General features: G+C 42.6%; 1 protein-coding gene across 1 annotated transcript; it reads right to left on the bottom strand.

Annotated features, from left to right (window-relative positions):
• Positions 1–676: 676 nt before the first annotated feature.
• On the bottom strand, positions 677–19,220 carry LOC307075488 (polycystin-1-like protein 2; the record flags this gene model as incomplete). Its single annotated transcript, XM_079736094.1, has 41 exons — positions 677–975; positions 1,210–1,341; positions 1,426–1,527; positions 1,728–1,938; positions 2,350–2,510; positions 2,680–2,807; positions 4,384–4,517; positions 4,957–5,287; positions 5,495–5,680; positions 5,823–5,963; positions 6,253–6,349; positions 6,505–6,971; positions 7,582–7,798; positions 7,913–8,139; positions 8,322–8,521; positions 8,637–8,783; positions 9,181–9,359; positions 9,524–9,625; positions 9,776–10,006; positions 10,088–10,278; positions 10,469–10,694; positions 11,152–11,280; positions 11,506–11,626; positions 11,883–12,007; positions 12,492–12,638; positions 12,842–12,979; positions 13,287–13,466; positions 13,585–13,727; positions 13,944–14,177; positions 14,352–14,493; positions 14,585–14,696; positions 14,818–15,013; positions 15,104–15,227; positions 15,396–15,523; positions 15,617–16,030; positions 16,128–16,357; positions 16,500–16,647; positions 16,788–16,898; positions 17,665–17,853; positions 17,953–18,111; positions 18,878–19,220. 41 exons carry the CDS (start codon positions 19,218–19,220, stop codon positions 814–816), a joined length of 7,485 nt encoding a protein of 2,494 aa, XP_079592220.1. The 3' UTR covers positions 677–813.
• Positions 19,221–19,876: the final 656 nt, after the last annotated feature.

Raw genomic sequence — 19,876 nt, 5'->3', positions numbered from 1 at the left:
AATAACGAATAACAATTTAAACCATAAAATATTTTCAATTATTGATTGATTTTCAGTGAGTTGGCTGACTAAAGATGAAAGTAGTTGATACAAAGACACAACATATCTGCCTTGTAGGGGTATAATATGGACAAATAGTTAATATGTTAAATTGTAGGCTACATTATTCGGAGATAAAACATGTCAAGTTTTAAAGGCTTTCATTATTGTGAAAGCCTTTATTGTATTGTATTGTGAATACAAGTATATATTGCTACATTATTGTGGTAAGCTTGCGTCACTTCTAAAGTGAAAAAAAAGCCGAAATATGAGACCATGTTGTGTATATAGACACCCAATATGTGGGATTTCTATTGCGACTTGGGGGTAGAAGAAATAGTGATAGCCTTTAAGAGGAATATACTTTCACAGCCAATATAGGTTCTTCACATAACAAAAAACAGGGTATTGTGCCCACAGCAGTAGGAGTACTAGCACTACTGAATTATCAAATAACCAACAATTAAACAAAGAGATTTAAAATGAGAGAAAAGTTTTTGAAACGTTGTATTAGAGCAACATCAATTTATTTGTAAGAAAATATACATAAGCAGGACTATAATATGCTAATAATGCTATAATGATATATAACAACAATAATTTCTCAGATTATCAATTACAATAGCAACAATAATAGCCTTATACAAGTGGACAAATACAAATTGTAATAGACATAATTACTAATAAAATATATGTTAGTACAAACAAATTATGTTATTACAAAACAGTCTCTAAAGGTTGGAATACATATATTTAACTTGTCAAATGTAGTGTTTAATTCAAACAGACATTAGAGGAAATCATTGAGACTCCATTTTTTGAAGAAGAGGAGACAACTGTGTCCTGACTCAGACCGCCTTGAGTCTTAAACTTAATTCCAAACAAACTGCAGAGCTTCATGAGCATCAGGTCCACTATCTCCTCCTCTTCAGACGGCTAGAGAGCAACAGTAAGAGAAAAAGAAAAGCATTTCTACAGAGAGTAATGTAGTCTTCCGTCAGATCCTCTGTTTATCACAGGGATATACCCCTTAGCTATGAGGCTGATAACGACAATAATAGCCATTCATTCGAGTGATAATATTTGAAACGGGCGGATAGTTTAGCTAAAGCTAAAGCATAAGTTTTGGTTTAAGACCTAACAATCAATCCTTAAGAGCAAATTACAAACCTTATGATGGATCTGCTCTTGAGTGAATGCCACCAAGATGACGGATATGAAGAGGTTCAGAACCACGAAAGTCATGAAGACAATGCAGGAGCCAATCAGGAATCCACCAAGCAACGGGTTATAATTCAGAACCTGAGGAAGGGTACAGGATAAATCTAAGTAAATCTAAATCTACTGATATTGAATGAGTTACAGGGGAATTCAACTCCAACTGACCTCATCATAGTTGAATATTCCTAGTTGAAGGCTGACCATGGTCAAGGCCGAATCAAGGAGAGTGCGGTATGAGTACATCTTCCATCCGTACAGAAGATTCGACTAAGGAACGGAAGACCAGATGGTACGATAGACTTTTTAAATCCCTGACAAGGAATTCAGGCTTCCCCCCACAAATTCAAGGACAGTAATATTAGCTAAAAATCAATCAAATTTTTAAACATAAACATTCAGAAGTTTTTTAACTTGATAAAAAAATGAGCTACAGGGGTTCTTTGTGAAAGATTCACACATGCCCTTACCGCGATGGAGTAGGCGAGGAACATAATGGTGATGACCACGAGGAAGCCGGAGATATCAGTCCAGGCCCGCTGCAGTGTGGCTGTGATCATGTGCAGTTTAGGGTTGAGTCTCATTAGGTGCCACAGTTTGATCGTAGCCAGCAACACCAGGAAGGCAATCAGGTACCCAAGCACTGCATCGGCTGTGGCAGTCTCGTGGAAACTGGGAAATCTGCACATATAGTCAAGTCAATTAAAATTGTGTATGCCTTTATTATTATCACAGTGATCATCCTCAAAGGCCTTCACAGGCCATGTTATACGATATACCCCCCTAAAGCGTTCTAAGAGTAAGGAAAACTCCCTTGATCACCAAGAAAGAAACCTTGAGAAGGAACGCAGAAAGAGTGATCCCTCCTTGCAGGCATTGTGAGTGCAATGGGTTTCCTTATGGGCAGACACATCGGTAGCATAACAAGCAGATAAGTTTGAGGCGTGTACATAACTGAACCGTGTACATAACTGAACTGACAACAGCATGGACATGTGAAGGTAACCACATTAATAAATTACTGCAGAATTGGGACCCTGTTCATCACCATTCTTTCATCAGAGGAACAAAACCGGTTTGTGAATGACTCACTGGTCTTTGTGTGTCTGGTAGTAAGCCATATCGCGGTTCCCCAGAAGGGTTCTCTTGATGAAGACAGACAAGGCACTCCAGCTGAGCAGAATGATAGCCAGCTCTAACAGATTCCACTTGTTCCTGAAATAAGCCCAACTGTGTTGTTTCATGAGCTTTCCCTGTGAGAAGAAAAGCACACAGCCTGTGATTGTGAAACAGAATAGCCTGGCTATCAACTGTTAAAACATACAAAACATTTATTCATGTTGGGGGGAGACAGACCCACACACCAAATATTAAGGTGAGGTTCTATTATCTATAGTCTACGGTCCGGAAACAATATTTTACCTGAATAACCATGTAATAAAAGATGAAAAGGAAGTAGATGGCTTCAGAAGCCATTACGAAGATGTGAAGACCACCGGCAGATTGGTAGAGACGAATGGTTTGTAGCTCACTCCGGAACTGGAATGCTCCTGGTCGCATTAAAAGTCAATATTGATCAGAATTAAACCTGCACTCGTTGAAGGCACTGCTTCTTCATAGCTTTTTTTTTTTTATAATGCTTTAATGTGCTGTCAGTATGATTTAAGAGCTGAGAATTCAGTGTAATTTGTTTTATTTTTGATATACGTACAGTATGGATGGATGGAGATTAAAGACCCCATGGCATGCAAATTTCACTTTCTGAGGTTATCTAACAATAATATAAGTTCCCTAGCCTACCTATGCTCCCCAAGTAGCTAGAAATTTGGGTGTAAAACGAGCACTAGGCATTCTGCTCCGCCTTTGAATAAACTAAGCTCAGACCCGCTGTTTTGGAATTTTCCCTGTATGTCGTCATAAGGGGAGATGCCACCTCCCCTTTTCGCTGCCTTGCCAGCCAAGAGAATTTGGCCCGCCAATGAGACATCGAGCTACGACCGTGCGAGCGCCACATGTGTGTGTGTATGTGTGATTATACACACTGTAACGCAAGTGTGTACCGCTGCGAAGCACCACCACCCGGCAGCATTCAGTCTACTTCAGATTGATGTGGAAGTGGAAGAACCAGAGACGTCGGAGAACCCGACGCAGTCGTTTGTGATTCACAATATCGTCTGGAGGCGCAAACAGCTTTTGGCTGTCATAATATGTATTATATGATATAGATATCTATGTATTATATGATATTATTTAGATATAGAGCTCCAAGACTGTAACGCAAGTGTTGTACACTTCTTTGTTATTTGGATAACTGGCGCATAACACGTCTGACTCTCGTCTCTGGTATTTCCACAACGAGACTCGTAGTGGGGGTTATCTCCGCCATGGTTGAGAACAAATTGGGGGAAAGGAACTTAGGCTTTGACTCCCTGAAGTACATGAACCACGACATGGAGAAAAAAAGGGATTGTTGCCTGCGGTTGTCTCCCGCTTGAGACCCGCTTCCTGCTGCCCGCTGCCGAGGGACCACCGCCTCGGCGCTGCCCACTGCCAACTGCAGGAGGTGTTGGTGCCTAAGCGCTGCCCGCTGCCGAGGCAGCGTGGCTCTGGCGGAAGACAATCACGATCAACAATCGCGGGCAACAATCCCTTTCTCCTCCATGTCGTGGTTAAGTCTACTTCAGATTGATTATATTATTATATAGATTTATTATTTAGATCCAGGACTCCAGGACTCCCGCCAGAGCACCCGGAGTGTTCTGGAATATTTACAGAACACGGCCTAGGGTGAGCGCATGGTACCGTGGCAACAAGCTGCTCAGGGCCACACCCCAACCCTCCTCCTTGACCCGCCTCTCTCCTCCTCATTTGCATTAAAGCTACAGACACCGAAACGGCGGGTTTGGAGAAAGCTCAATGTGCAACTGGCTCGTAGTGGCTGTAATTCTGCACCAAGGCTGAATTTCGAGAATGTCTTCAAATACTGTGTTAGGGGCCCACTAATATCTATATTAAAGCATCCATAAAGTAGCATGCCATGGGACCTTTAAGAGATGTAAAGCGCCTCAACAATGTCGAAGCTATGTACTATTATGCAACTCAGTTGGTTATATACATGTGACTTACCTATACCAGTGGTCTCTAGCATGAGTGTAACCAGACAGAAGAGGTTTACATTGGCATTGTATACGGTGAACTCTACAAACAGGGCTTGGGTGTACACATCCAGCCAAGTGTTGTCAAATAGATAACCAAGTGTTCTGAAAAACAACAACATGACAACACAATTGTATAACTGGGTATCGTATGAAAATAAATACATTATATCTCCATTATATATTAAATGTATTGCCGCAACAGTTTCAGTCTTACAATAACTTTACAGCTAGGGTAAGCAATTGGTTGGTTGTCATAAGTTTATCTTTACATCCCGAAAGCACGGATACTTTCAATCTAGCTACCATCTAGCTACCTCTGCTGGTTTCTCGAAATGGCCAACCCTAGCTTTAAAATCACTGGTTCAGTTTAAGCATTTTTTTTAATTCCTCAAAGTTCACTTATATTTGGCCCTGTCTACATAGTAAAGGTTGCTTTTTAATCAATATAACTTCACGATGGCACGTCTACAAAACGGGTTCAAATGTATTCATGTTGTCTCTACAAATGATGCACTGTTCCTATCAGTGGCCACGGGCTTACCTGGTGGAGTTTTGTATGGATGGCACAAGATCCACCACAAAACCCCCTCCTCTGTAGAGCCTCACGCTCCCCCAGAGGGGCAGGGCCTTGAGTCGAGCCTGGGACTGGTACTTCCAGGGGCTACTGAGGCTCTCCGAGGCATTATCGCTCCCGGAAGGGCTCCAGGACGGACCATAGGAACCCATATCCTCCACATCCCATGAGTATGGGGCATGGCAGTCCGGCACGCCCGGTTGCATGGACTTGTCAATCGGGCAAGTATTTTTCTGCACCCTCAGCTGGCGGAGTCGGGCGTTACCAACAAGCTTGGAGTTTCCATCTGTGATGAATCCTGTGATGGATGTAAAACCAAAAACTCAAAGCCTTTACAAACGCTTAGTAAAACGAAATGCTAAATCATTTTTGCAACATGTACATAAAAGAAAGAAAGTCACATACACCTTCATATCTGCAAAAAGCATATATTTCAAAAAGTATAAATGTGAATCTTTCAAGGCCCCATATTGAAAATGGATATGGATCAATCGCAACGATTTACCCGCATGCGATCCGAAAATATTTTTCAGCAGAGAAGTGTTTGCCCAGACGAACACGTCGCCGATGCTCATGGTGTCCGAGATCCCCTGACTGAAGCTCCGCTGGATGTGCCGGGACAGAAAGTACGCGTTTGGATCCCTCTGACCGTAGGCCACCAGCAGCAGCATCCACATGAATCCAGCGTAAGCTGCATGATCACATATCGATTGAGTACCTCTAAAGGCAGCATCTTCATCCACCCGTCCATCCATCTATCCAGTCAGCCATCCGTCCTACCCAAACAAATAATGCCCATGCGTATGTCTCTATGTGTGTGTGTTTCCCCTTACCGAGGATCTCCTTAATAAGAGCATAGACTTTCTGCTCCTTGATCATGTTGCTCTTCATCCTCTCTATGTCGGTGGGGGGTGGAGGCTGGTAGAAACTACAGTTGCTGTCCCTCCTGGCTGCGCGAACGGCATCCGGATCATCTGTAAGAGAAAAATGTGGTTCATCCTTTCATCATGGCTGATCCTAACCCAACAAAACAAACCCAGCTGGAGCTTAACGAGGAGAAAGGAAATTAATCATAACAGCAGCATTCTGCACATAATAGGAAGTAACAGAAAGGAGACAACTAGCACATCCAATAATTTTGCAAGCCGGATTACATTTTTTAAAAAAAAGGGTAGTATCTGCGCATTATATATAGCTCCCAACGTGTTTATTTCCATCAATAAAAACAAACTCTGGTTTTAAGTGACTTGACAAAAAACATACCTGTAGTTCTCCGAGTGTCCTCCACCTGAGGTTCCCCGTATTCCTCCTGGTCCACTTTCTTCAGAACCAGAGAAAAAAAGGCAGCAAATCCAAGAACCTTTTGCAGGAAAATATTACATTCCATATTACATTTTCTACAATATAGCAAAAATCTATATATTCTATTGTTTTTCTCTCTCTATATTAATGCATTAATGTTTCAATATAATCTTTTTCATAGATGTATATATATTATTTGTATTTGTGTAGCACCTTCAATGGTTGGGTGATGAACAGACTCTCCACAAAGGACACCACCATGGAGATGAGCCAGCTGATGGAGCGGTCCTTCCCGTAGGTCAGCCCGTACATCATGGTGAAGTAGCCCGACACGCCGCTGGTCGCCACCACCAGAGTCCAGCCAACAAACATGAACCACCAGGGCAGCCCCCCCTGGCAGCACTTTCCCTTGGTGCCGCTGTCCCCGTGCAGGCTCTCCTCCGGGCTGGAGGGATACGGCGGCTGGCTGGAGGAGGGCAGGTGGTACTCCAGGAGACCCTTCATGCCCTGGACCTGTTGCACTGCCCTGCTGTAGCCGCCGGGGTCCGGGAAACGGGACGCTCCCAGCAGGCACAGCTCCTTCTCCACGTGACGTAGCTGCCTGTACAGATACTGGCTGTTGCTGCTCATTTTCTGGACGCCATCCGCGTTTTTCTCAGGGCTCCCACACAGGTTGGTTTCTGTATGGAAAATGATAGGTAAAAGTAAACGGTTGTGACGCTGGGGCAAAAGCACAGTTTACAATCAGGAGGGATATGCCTTTATCAAAGAGGTGTAATAGTAGGGACGAACAGGTGTATCTCATGATTTTAATTATGGGCAAGGGCATGCCTTTCCGACCTGCGGCCACTCAAAGCACTTTACAATTAGTGCCTCACATTCACCCATTCATTCACACACTCAAACATCGACGGCGGTGTCTACCCTGCAAGGTAGCAGCCCACTCGTCGGGAGAAGTAAGGGTAAGGTGTCTTGCTCAGGGACACCTCGATATTTAGCTAAGAGGAGCAAGGGATCGAACCAGCGACATCCCAGAGGCCAGACATCCTGCTCTACCTCCTGAGCCACTGCCATCCCTCCTATTATACTTCTAGGATAAAGGCCCATTCTCTTCGGGTGATTAACATGCCCATATTAATCACTATGAAGGTTTCGTGAGAACTAACTTAAGATGATGAGCTGTGCTAGTGAGTCCAACCAAATATATACACACATTTCAAACTGTGGAATGAAAAGAGAATGATTTGCTGCACAACTATAACAAAGTTTCACCGATACCCTGAACAATACCTTGTAGATTCACAGCCCCTAAAGTGAGAATCATTGAGGCCTCCTTTTTAGCCGCATCAGAATAGAATTCTCCCCCCGCTCGATTTTGCTTCCTAATGATGTCCTCCACTAAAGACAGCAGTGTGTTGATGTCCGCTGGCTGACCACTACTCAGCTCCAGCGCAGGCAGTGGGCTTTTCATTGCTTTGGAGAGCGACTGAGCGATTCTCTTAATGTCCTGAAATTAAGACAAAACGAGGGTTAGGGTTAGGTTGGCACATACTGCAAAGCAATACGATTTTCAAAAACATTGCTCTGCATGACTGATAATCCGGCTTTTGTTTGACTATACCTTCATCACAGTGTCAGGTGAGATGTCCTTGAGCTGCTTCTGCGGGGAGGTTTGCGAGGGGCCCACTCTTCCCCCAGACTTCCCCTGCTTGGAGGCTTCTGTCTGGGCGTTCCTCTGTCGCGGACGAGTGTTTCGGAAGATGCTCACGATGAGGACGTTGATTGGAAACATAATGATTGAACTCTGGAATCCTATCATAACTTGTTGCCATGTGAATTCAATATGACCTTTGAAGTTTAACAGAGAAAGAAAACATCCAAATGTTCAGCTTTGAGGATGTGGAGTAGTGAGTGAGACGTTATTGTTGTCTAAGCCTATTGACATCAGTAATCCTACCCTTGTGTATGTATTTTCGATATTCTCAGAGCTGTGTGATTCTGTTTACGTGTGCTTGTGAATAGATAGTTACCGAGGTCCATCGTTTGCTCCGATGGATCTGTAGGAATGCCCCAAAACATGATGCTAGTGAGCATGGTGCACAACAGTAGGGAAAAACAGCAGGAGACTCGCTGGACGCGTGTGAACGTGCTGCAGGGTGGTCGACTAATCACAGAGAACCAAATGTGACCGTCACGGAAATCCTTGGCAGTCTTCATGAAGAACAGATTGCTAGAATGAACAAAAAATATGGACCAATATGTATTGGATGTAAAAGTCACTTAGGATTGCATCTTGATGGATCTGATGTGTTTTAGTGCAGACTTAAAAACATGGCTGCTTTTACCTGAATTTCTTCAAGTCCGTTTCTGTTGCCACTGGGAAAACTTTGTCGAGAGTACAGTCTCCCATATCTATGGATAGCCATGAGTTACACAAGAAATGCCACTTTTGGCCCGTCTCCAGATCTTGCACCATGACTTTGTTGATATACCTTCAAATAAACAAAAACCCATCCATTCTATATTCCTTCTTAAGAATCTCGTTCAAGAATCAAGAATCGTATGTGCTTATCTTTCACTGCCATTTTCACTTTCACAGCCATCACTTGTTAAAATGATGTGTAGCATTGTTGTAACAAAGAACAAAACAAATACCTTCCTCTTTTTGCGTGTTAACTCAAGTAGGCTTATGGATTCAACAAAATAACAAAAAAGTTTCTAATTAATATGAACATATATGAAATGATCCCAAAATAAATAGCCAACAGTGACACGGGCGCTCTATACATTGCTTCAAATAATCGTTTGATCCAAAGCTGATTGCTGCTATGGTAACATCAACACGGCTTCCCGTTTCAACATTAGTTTGTTGCGTTGGGGCTTCCATACCAAGCAGGGTGTTCCCCCGAGTTATCATGCCAGACCCTGATGCTCTGAAGCTCCCCGATGGAAAAGGGGGTGGTCAACAGGAACATGTCCATGCCCCCCCTCTCAAACACGGGCTTCTCCGAGTCTGTGAGGTGGTGGGGTTCACTCTCTCCCTCCGCACCCTGCAGGGTAACTGCCACCTATAACACACAGATGTTGATATATATGTACATAAAATGAATATACATATCCCATGGGGGGGACCGATTCCATCCAAAGAGTCTTGGACCAGTGGGATGTGATGTGTAACAGACTTTGTTTTTCCTTCTTTTATGTTAAGAGGGGCTGACGTGGGCCCACTCACCTGAGAGGAGGTGGATGCTCCCCGACGGTGACCAGTGTTTACAGTCAACATGTAGCGATACTCAGCAAACGGGTCATTGTCATCAAGTACTGTTATCTTCACCTAAATGTTGAGACAAGCACAAGAAGTGTCCCGGAAAAGAAACACCTTTAAAATCTCTCAAAGCCATCTATCGTAAGAAAGGTAAATTCAATCTACAATTAATGGATGCACAACAAAAAACGTAATAAATCAACTTTTAGTGGGGCTCACCTTAGCTAAATCCTGGATGTCTTTCCTGCGGGCCCAAATAGCTACGAGGAGATACACAACAAAGATGGCCCCCACGAAACACACCACTACAGGATTGGTGGTGAATGTGGCAAAAAGTTCTGCGGTCCGTGAGACGTCCACCAGGTTAGGCATGACAAAGAAAGAGCTTCCAAACAGGGTCAAATGGTTACAGAGGCACTGGGTGACCGACGATGTGGTGAGCGGACCAACCTGCAAAATAGATGCAATTTAATAGGTCCTCTTTATGGACGTAAGGTAAAAATAAGATGCTACGGCGTAGTTGGTACTCACCCTGCAGCCATTTTCACTCCAGGCTGATGTACTGTCATTCCAAAACTTGCACTGGGCAGCAATGGAAGAGACAGATACTGTGGCGTTGATGGATGTCACCCCAGCCCCCACAATGGGTTTGACCACGAGGTAGTGCAATCCCACATGTCCTTTTCTTTCCTCTGGCCCCAGCACCCAGATGTATGATTCCTCTGTGTAAGAATAGTGAAATGTGGTTAAATGTAAACATGCACATATTATATGCAAGCACACACTCACAGACACACGCACTCACACACACAAACACAAACACATATATGCAAATACACTACAGAACATTAGCTTGAAATGTGACTTCATGGATCTATGGTTCTAGAGGAAGTTTAATTTGCCCTTGTGTACCTTCTGGGGAACCCTCTAGGGGCATCTGGATCTGAGCTACACAGTCTTCATCACTGGGATAGCCGCCGAATCCCAAAAGGAGTTTGAAACTGATGTTTTCAGAAGGCTTAATTCTAAGTACCAGGGTCACTTCTGGTGAGGGCACATCAATCATTATGGTGCTGAAGTTGCCTAGGTCCAGAAAGGTACTGATCTGCTGTTCTCCCTCCAGTCTGGGCAGGAAAATCTGTCAAAACACCAAGGAAACACACACTTATGATGTCCAGGAAATACTGCATGCACATTGGCTCTTCATGTTTGCACACCAGACAGCTTTTGGTTCTCCCTGGTAATAGGAATATGTCAATAGATGAATGCTGTAAATACATACTTAGTATTTTAAATACATACATATATACTTACATAGCATTTTTCAATGTATTTCCTCAAATAAAAATTCTTGGACTGCTCTCCTAACAGCAGTAGCCAGACGTATTTGCATATAATAGATCTTGCGTTATGTTATTGTTATTTTGTTAATTTATTTTGCCAGGATTTTCTTCGATGAATTTCTATTATTGCTGCTGTAACAGCGGGATTTTCCTCATGGGATTAACGACTCTCTTTTATCATAGTGCATTGGTAAAAAAATACATGATTTTATTCAAATGGCTGTTAATATCCAACGGGTGAGTTGGCCTTACCTCTATCTCATTAGGCAAGTTCTCCACAGGGATAGTTGTGCCATCTAATTTAGTGAGGGAGACCGACCCCACGGTGCCAGTGATGTTGGCTTCTTTGCCAGGATAAGGATTCCTCTCAAAACTCATCATCTATATGCCACCCAAAGAAAAAGCAGCAGTACAAACACATGTTATCAATCTCCTCTAGCAAAGGACTTGTCAAGACAAATGTTGTTGTTAGACATTGAGAATGACAGAAAACGTATCAAGAGAGTGATCGATTGAATCAACATCACTGCCATGATGAATAGAAAGATCAGGACACAACTGTCATTGGGTAAACAACGTGAGGAACACAAGAACATAGACACTCACTCTAACATCCACAGGCTCCTCTGGAGAGAGCAAACCGACAGGTAGCAATGGGAAGATAAATTGCGAGGAGCTCTTCTCATTGGAAGCAATACTCTGCATCTGTATATTTTTTGGAGACACTCTGGAGACAGCAAATAGGGGCATTATAATCCAGATGTCAAAGCTGCAATCAGCAGTGGTTACTCGCCCAACCTTGTTTTGATTGAGGTTTCAAGGTTCTCATGCATTTGTTTGACTACTGGCCATTGCTATAGAGTTGAAGGCATGAGAGCCATGAGCCTAATCAAAACAACATTTAATCAAAATGAAGAGGGGTGAGCAAAAATTGTTATTCTCCATTGCAATTCATACTGGGGTTGGTCACCATCGTGTCTTACCTGTTGACATACAGACTGATGTGACCAGAGCTAATGATGACCGGACCTTCGTTTATTTCTTTGCCATTTAACAATGCACTCTGGACATTGTTCATTCCTGTGAGAAGAATATCGGAAACGATTTTCTGAGGGGGGGAAAATAAAATATATAAATATTTTGTTTTATTGTCTAGTGTATTCTGAGGAGTTATGACAAAATTAAAACAATGTTGTCATACAGGCAAAACCATTTTCCAGCATACATTTAGGAATTTACATATATCCATTTAGCGGATATTTCTTATCCAAAGCAACTTACAGGCGAGGCTGAGTTATAACGTTATCGTAGCTGGCTGTTCCTATGAGGATGTACTAACATATAATAGGACCCTATATCATTGTTGATGTACAGCGGGTTCGTCACATTCTCTCATATTAAACCTGCAGTACCGATGTCATGGGGTGTCCAATCCGAAATCAAGATCAAATAGTGGTAAATTATTATAAAGCACAAAACATTTAAAGGGCCTAGAAACCATTAAGGGTCACCAATATAGGCATATTTAAATCTGAGTTTTGGCCAGCAATATTAATTTAAGCATCTCAAAGAAAGAGAGTAAGTGCACTTACATTTGGTGAAACATTCAAAATATTGCTGACTGCTTCAACTATTGGTGTGGCCGCTTCCAAAACCTCCTCTTCATCACCATCTTGTGGATAAACGTTGATAGAGAGGAGGGACGAACTGAGGTCTGCCAAAAGAGAACTGGCCTCTACCTGTTAAACAAGACAGGTACGATTAGGCCTATGGTCATTTCTACTTTTGAAACCAAATATAATTGGTTGGAGTGTTCTAACATCTAACGTCTAGGTATGGCATAAATTTTGGCCTGTGTAATTTTTATTTGGCAACAACAAATGTCCCATCAACAAACCACAACAAACAAACAACAAACCTTCTACTGCACACCAATATGTACCTGGGCTGAAGGACTGAGCTCATCAGATATTTTGGTGAGGCCTGCCACTGCTTTGGCTGTCACATACACTTCCTGGGAGCTGTTGCTGGGAGAATCCAACAGGACAGATGTCATTGTGCTCAGCATCTGCTCCCTTAGCTGCAGGGGGGGGGCAGGCTTCATTTTAATGTCTACTGTAAATATACATATACAAAAATATACACTGCACAATTAAAGTTGCTGTCGCAAAGTTTGATAATTGCAAAGAGAGAGAGTGAGTGAGAGAGCGCTAAAAAAGAGCAGAAGAGAATAAGATTGTAAAAGCAAGCAATCCATGCACACACCTGCGATTGACAGGCAAGATGGATTCCCAGAACCAATCAGGAAAGAAAGGCCCTGATTGGTCAGGAATTAGCAGGGAGCAGTCAACCAGAATAGCCTAAGTCTTAACATAGAGTAACTCTACCTTTAGTCTTGCACCCTTCTGATCGTCACTGGCGTCTGCGTTGAGCAGGTCAGAGAAGGAGGAGAACATTTGGCCCAGGACTGCGCCTGTCAGAAGACCCTGGGCCTCCAGCTGAGCTATATTACCCGCGACGGCAGCCTGCAGAGAGTCCACCGAAGAGCCGGTATCGCTCTTCCGTACCTTGCAGAATAACAAAGAAATGGACCAGTTTTCAAGACGTAAGCCCGTGTATTTTACATCCAAAGAAAGAAGGTCCACTCATTCTTCCAAGATGCATGCATTGTGACAGAGGACAAACCTGAGCGGTGATTGTCATGTCGTTGTCCTTATCTCCATTTTTCACAGTCACCACCATTGTCAAACTGTAGTTATTGTTCTTATCTCCGAGGGGTAGGGAGACAGACTTCAGTTCATCTGAGCCACTGCATCTGAGTTGTTGCCCTAAAACCAGGACAGCCTTAAGCACAGACAACTCCCAAGTTCAATGAATACTCACTACCATTCAATTACGATCAGGGTATTCACTTGGATGGACATTTTTTGATTATTTGGAAGGTGCTCTTCTCCACATTTTTAATATGTGCAAATGCAGAATCAGCATCCATCGTTGAATCGTCAAGATAAATCAAGAACAGAAGCAACAAAAACCCAGCTCACCTTGCTTTGTTTTCAGGCAATAAAGACAATTGTTTGCAGTGCAGGGGAAACTGGTTTTGCAGGAGATGTTGAACGTATCGAGCACGGTCCCTGACAGTGGGGATATGACACAGGAAGGGCTGGGGTCGGGGGCTGCTACGCTGGTCATTTGTGAGGTGGTGGTTGAAGAGGCCGCATTTGGTGCGACACTCAGTATTGGGAAAGTATACATGGCAAAGCCTGGGTCCGTCTTACCTTAAAATCAGAACACATTTTCAGGTGAACTTGCAATTCTTGTTTTTTGTTCTATTGAGACATACTTTGTTTCAAATCCTATTAAGTTACTTTTAAAATGTGAAAGTATGCAAAAAAAAACAATAGTTATGTTTCTTGATCATTGAATATTGCTGTTAATATGATTTTACATACCATAGGCAATAACAGTTATGTTGCGGAATGCGTCCTTTGCCTCATTCAAACGTTGGCTATGCACTGTGTACCTAGTGTTACCATCTTGTGTCTCTATCAATGGCCTCCTTGATGCTCTGGTATAGCAGTCTTGGAGCTCACCCTGATAGAGAAATTCACACATTGACCAATCCTGAAAGGTACTCTACATGACAGTTTGTTCCTGGTTAAACCTGAGTGTGTTCTCCTTATACCGTTGGGGGCTTTGGGTCCTCAATGTTCCACACAACCTCTGGGCAGGTTCCTACACAAGTCAGACTGAGCTCTACAGGCTTGTCCACATCTATGGATGCACAATTGGGACAACTGCAAAAAACAAATATGCATATAGTTTAACATGTATATGTTATTTATGTGTATATATACAGTATAATTGATATGTTTACATGTTGTACATAATGAATTGTGTCAATGGGTTCTAGTTTACCTAATAGTAACATCTGTGAATTCCTTTGGTGTAACAGTGATGCACTTGGATGCAGAGGTAACAATACAGTTTCTAAACCATGTCTTCCTCTTCACAGTGAAAGTGTATTTTAACATCTCAAATGGATTGGGAAGGCAGTGCTTTCTGATAATACGACCTTTGAAATGTGTGATGTCTTTGCATCTGCAATTTCCATCTGTATGAATCAGAATAAATGAAAGAATTGAAAGAAAACAAGAATAGTCAAAATATACCATCAATTAGAAGACAGTGTTGTAGTACTTACCACAACTCCACTTAAATGCCATTCCTTGTTTGGATAGCAGTGCATCCGCTCCAGTGCCTGTGAGGCGGACACTCTGAGCATGGTCCACTGCAGGATCCGGAGTAGCACTGATCTCTAGCTGATACTAACAATTAAAAACTAAGTCGGTATCAACAGGCACTACTTTATATTTCAACAGCAAATTGTTTGAAAGTACACAAATATGACATGCTGTGAATACATATAACTGTAAGAGTTGCTTCAATGAAACAAAAGGACACGTTTAAGTGTGGTAAAAGAATGGTGAACATACGGTGCCGCTGTCGTCATCCGCCAAGCAATCAGAATTATTCCTGCACGCTTTGATCAAGCTGCGAAGGTCCACGTCAACTTCCGCAGCAGAAAACAAATTTGTGGCTTTTATAGTCACTTCTCTAAGTGCTAGATCACAAAAAACAAAGAGGCATATCCTATTATATACACTGGCAATTGTACAACAATGGTTGTGGTTTATTTGTTATATTTTGGGAGTACCTCTGATTGGGTCTGAAAAATGATAATCTTGTAAACTAGCATTCAGCATTTCCCTGGTTTCCGTCCGGTTTTCCCAGGGTGAGGCGAGAGAGAAGAGAAGCTCTGCAGGGGCCCCCCTCTCCAGGGAAACCCTGAGGGCCAGGTCTGAGGTGTCCAGTGGACACGCGTCTTCCTCGGCCACGGCCGAGGCCTTGAGCCCGTCCACGGGCTCCACCAGACACAGACGCAGCTCTGTGGACACCCCCGCGGGCGTCACAGCGTTAGAAGCTTGCAGAGTGACGTCATGGCAACCGGGCCCGAGCTGCTCGGTCATCTCTGCACTCACTGTGATGTTGTGTCCGATCGCCCCGTGAACCGAGGAGAAATTTGCCACCACTGTCCCCCCACTCTGGATCTCAAAATTCACATTTGTGCCTGTATGGAAACAATGATAATAATAAGTAATTGCATCACTAGGATACCTACTGTATAAGGTTATCTGTAAAAGTTGATAACGTTGATGTTAGCTTACCGGCTTCTAACACGACGTGGAGTTGAAGCGGTGTCCCGTAGAGAGCTTGGCATGCAGTACCTTCTGTGGACAGGTTTTGGCTGTAGCAGGTGATGACACCAAACTCACCAACGGACTCCTGAATGGTGATGACTCGCTGAGCAGTGACATGCCAGTCGCTTGTGGTACACTCCACCCCCACCGTGAAAACCCCCGGCTTGCTGTATTTGTGCATAACACTACTGTCCACTCTGGAAGAGAACCAAATAATGAATACAAAAATAATATTTTGTATTTATAATAATGATAATATAAATATAATACATATGTAATAATACATAACATATTGACATTTTTGCCTAATTAACTATTAAAATGTAAAGTTCTGCTCACTCTTCAGGGGTGTAGGAGTCAATGTTGTGTCCATCTCCTGCATTTAGGGTGCAAGTCAGATTCCCCTCGAATGGATGAAGGAGCCACTTCACCGTGATATTGACGTTGTCAGAGACAGCAGCCAGCTTGCTCATTAACAAGTTGAGGCCTGCCAAAATACATACATATTTTTCTATCAATCATTACATCTGAAATTTGTTTTAAAACCAAAACCCAGCATTATGGTTATATATTTACACAAGTGTACAATAAAATATATGACCATAAAAACCATAGACCGAATCATACCATCTTTGCAATGGTATTCCACCGACAAATAACTTCCCTGTTCAGGACAGGGTTCCCCCAAAGTCCCTACGTCCGCTACAGCCTGGCAAGCCTGTAGTCCATGACAATGACCTGGAAGGACAAAACCAATTTCCTCAGCTGCATTGTGCAATCCAAGCTCTTTTCTCACTGTGGTAAAATAGTATACATATCGTTAGTCTCATAGCATAATGGCCTAAATTCTATTCTGGCCAATGGTGATATCAAACCTAACTCTACTCCCCCATGTTACTGACTCACGGTGCCCAAACACTTTCTGCCTGAGTCACCTATTTGACTTTGAATTTTGGCAGTAAAAACAAGATGAACCTTAAAATATGACTATGATGCTATGAGGCTAATGATATTGAGATAAATACACAATGTATATTCTACTTCATGAATGTCATTAAATATGATGTATAGTCTTGGCAGTAGTCTAGTAGTCTGTTTTTTATATTTTAACTTAGAATATTAAGAGTAGCCCCTGTAAATGGAGGAGAGCTTTCTGAAATGCATAAACAAAAGAGACAATTTTCCCCACAATGACCATATGCATGTCCCCCATCAGGAATAACTTGCTCGGCCTTTCAGTGTAATGGTTGTGTACACAATCGTTCTTATGTTCAGAACAATGGATATATGGAGGCATTGTTTGTGTGGTTTAACAGCTCTTAGTGAAACAGCTGCCTTCCATTTGATTATGCTTGTATATCCATTTCTTTGATAGCTAATTATATTATTTTTTTACCCATTGTATGCTTCCACCTAGGAGTATACAATACTGACTCACTCTCCATTTACACATAACTGTCATCATAGCTAAATAAACATATGATGTATAAATAGGAAATATTACCTTTCACTGGATCCGCAACATCTATCCAGCTACAATCCTCTTTGGAAGATGTAGGCGACAAGGTTTCTTTAGATTTGCAGTAGTGAATTGTCTTACGGCCATAGAAGCTGTCGTCTATCTCTATTACCTGACCTGAGCCACATTGCAAAGTGGCGTTTAGTCCATCACACGCAATAGATCTCCCAGAATCTGAGGAAACACAGGAAATTGTCAACACATTACAGGGCTCTACAAATCGTTTGACCTTGTCCATCCTTTACATATAAATGATACATAATTGATGCGTACCAAACTGGCAGATGAAGTTTAGATCCTGGCTACAGTTAACTTTGGCTTCCCACTGGAAACCTGAGTTTCTTAGGACATGTCCGCAGGCCGAGTCTGCATGAGGGTTTGTCACCCAGTTGTTATAGCTGATGTCTGAGCCATCAAGCCAGGAGAGAGAGCCTGAAGAAGGAAATCAGCGGAGGAGAACAGCAATGAATCAATTAATGAGTAACTGATTAATCTTTAAAATGTTGCTGATACTTGATTGATCCAAGTCAGGAAATGCAGGTCCTGTGTTGAACCAATTTAATGACGAAAATATTAGAAGTTAGCACCTGCCTTTCACATCTTCCCCATGGGGGTCATTTGAGGAATGGGTCCTTAAAGGCTATCTCGGTTACAAGTGACATGGTTAAAAGATGGTTACGACGTGTCTTTTGTGAGCGGGACAAAAGGAACACTCACAAATCAGGCGTTGTTGTTGCCAAAGCCATTTGGAATGTCTGCTAAATTAGCAGAGGCTCTCCTGTCATGTATGCTGCTAGAGGGAGATAGGCAAATGTGTGTGCCTTCCAACAATGGGCAGTAAACAGACATCGTAATAGTAGTGCAGACAGCCATGCTGCATTGAGAGATAGGCGCTGAAAGAATATTCTGTTCATTATCTATCGGCGAATGATGATTATTTTTTACTTAAAAAAATTATCTCCTGCTGATCTTCACAAATACAAAAACTTGAAGTAATTGCCTCCCAACGGCAGATGGCACTTTGACACTTTCCCAACTGTTTCCTCGTTCTGACATCTGTCATACCTTAGGATTCATTACCTATTGATGATTTTACCAAATTTTCCCTCAGGCATGAATCAAGTACCAATATATCTATGATACAATTACGCGGTGCAGTAAAACTCCATGCATAATTGCTTATCTAATGGCCACTTACTTTCATTGCCGGCAGTAGAGTCCAGTGTGAGGTTTGGAGCTGCGGGTGCGAGTCCAAGCCACCAGTCCTTGCCGGGGTCCAAGTGCTTCTGAAGGAACTGCTGCGTTTCATCGTTGAGGATGAAGGCCAAGTGCCCTCCGCCTCGTTCACACCAACTCTCAGCGTTCAGAAAGGGACGCTGCAGAGCCACCAGTTCATAACAGGATCCGTCAAATGCCTCCTGGGAATCTGGGCAAGATATGTCTGTCAGATCCTGAGCGTAGGAGACAGTGTTAAGTGAGAAACTCATCAGGAGCATCACAGAGAACACAGCATCAGCCATCTCTGCCGTTAGACCTTGCATCTGTTACTTTGGGTCCACTCACCTAGGGGCTTTAAAGGGCACTGACGTCACATTTCTGGAACACACAATCCATCTTTTCAGATAACTGCTTGACAGCCCTCCCCCTGTCAGCCTGGCATTGTGTGGCGCTGTTCAAATGCTTGAACAAAAAGCTTTGAACGAATAGATACAAATCCACTGTCAATAGCATCAGGCAGCTTGATTTAGCACTTCACAACTGGTCGGAGAGATAGCAGAAGCTATTCTTCTTTTTCAAATGTCCACTGGATAGGAAATGTAATTTTATAGTCAATGTTTTGTATACATCTTTGTTATTTCAGTCGTTTAGGAGCAAAGATGAAGATCTATTTTGAACATGATGGGCACAAGAAAGGGACAGCAGGACAGCTCCACAGTTGTTCTATCTATAGCAATGCTATTTAGGGTAAGAGGTAGAAATAGACTACTTTCAATAGTCTGGTTAAAGTTATCTCATTAAATAGCTTCCTTGACATAGGTCTACAACACTCAGCTATAAAGTTTGTATACATATACGGAGGTTAGAGAGGGCGAGGAGTACGCAATGCAATGTTGTATTCTATGCCAGCCTTTCTATATATTCCCTTCAGCACCATTGGTTTCATTAGAAGACAGTACGATTGGGGTTATCTCGGACT

Source organism: Pollachius pollachius (assembly GCF_949987615.1).
Source record: "Pollachius pollachius genome assembly, chromosome: 5".
Taxonomy (NCBI): Eukaryota; Metazoa; Chordata; class Actinopteri; order Gadiformes; family Gadidae; genus Pollachius; species Pollachius pollachius.
The sequence above is the reverse complement of the archived record's forward strand: the minus strand, read 5'-3'. Positions and strand labels throughout refer to the sequence as shown.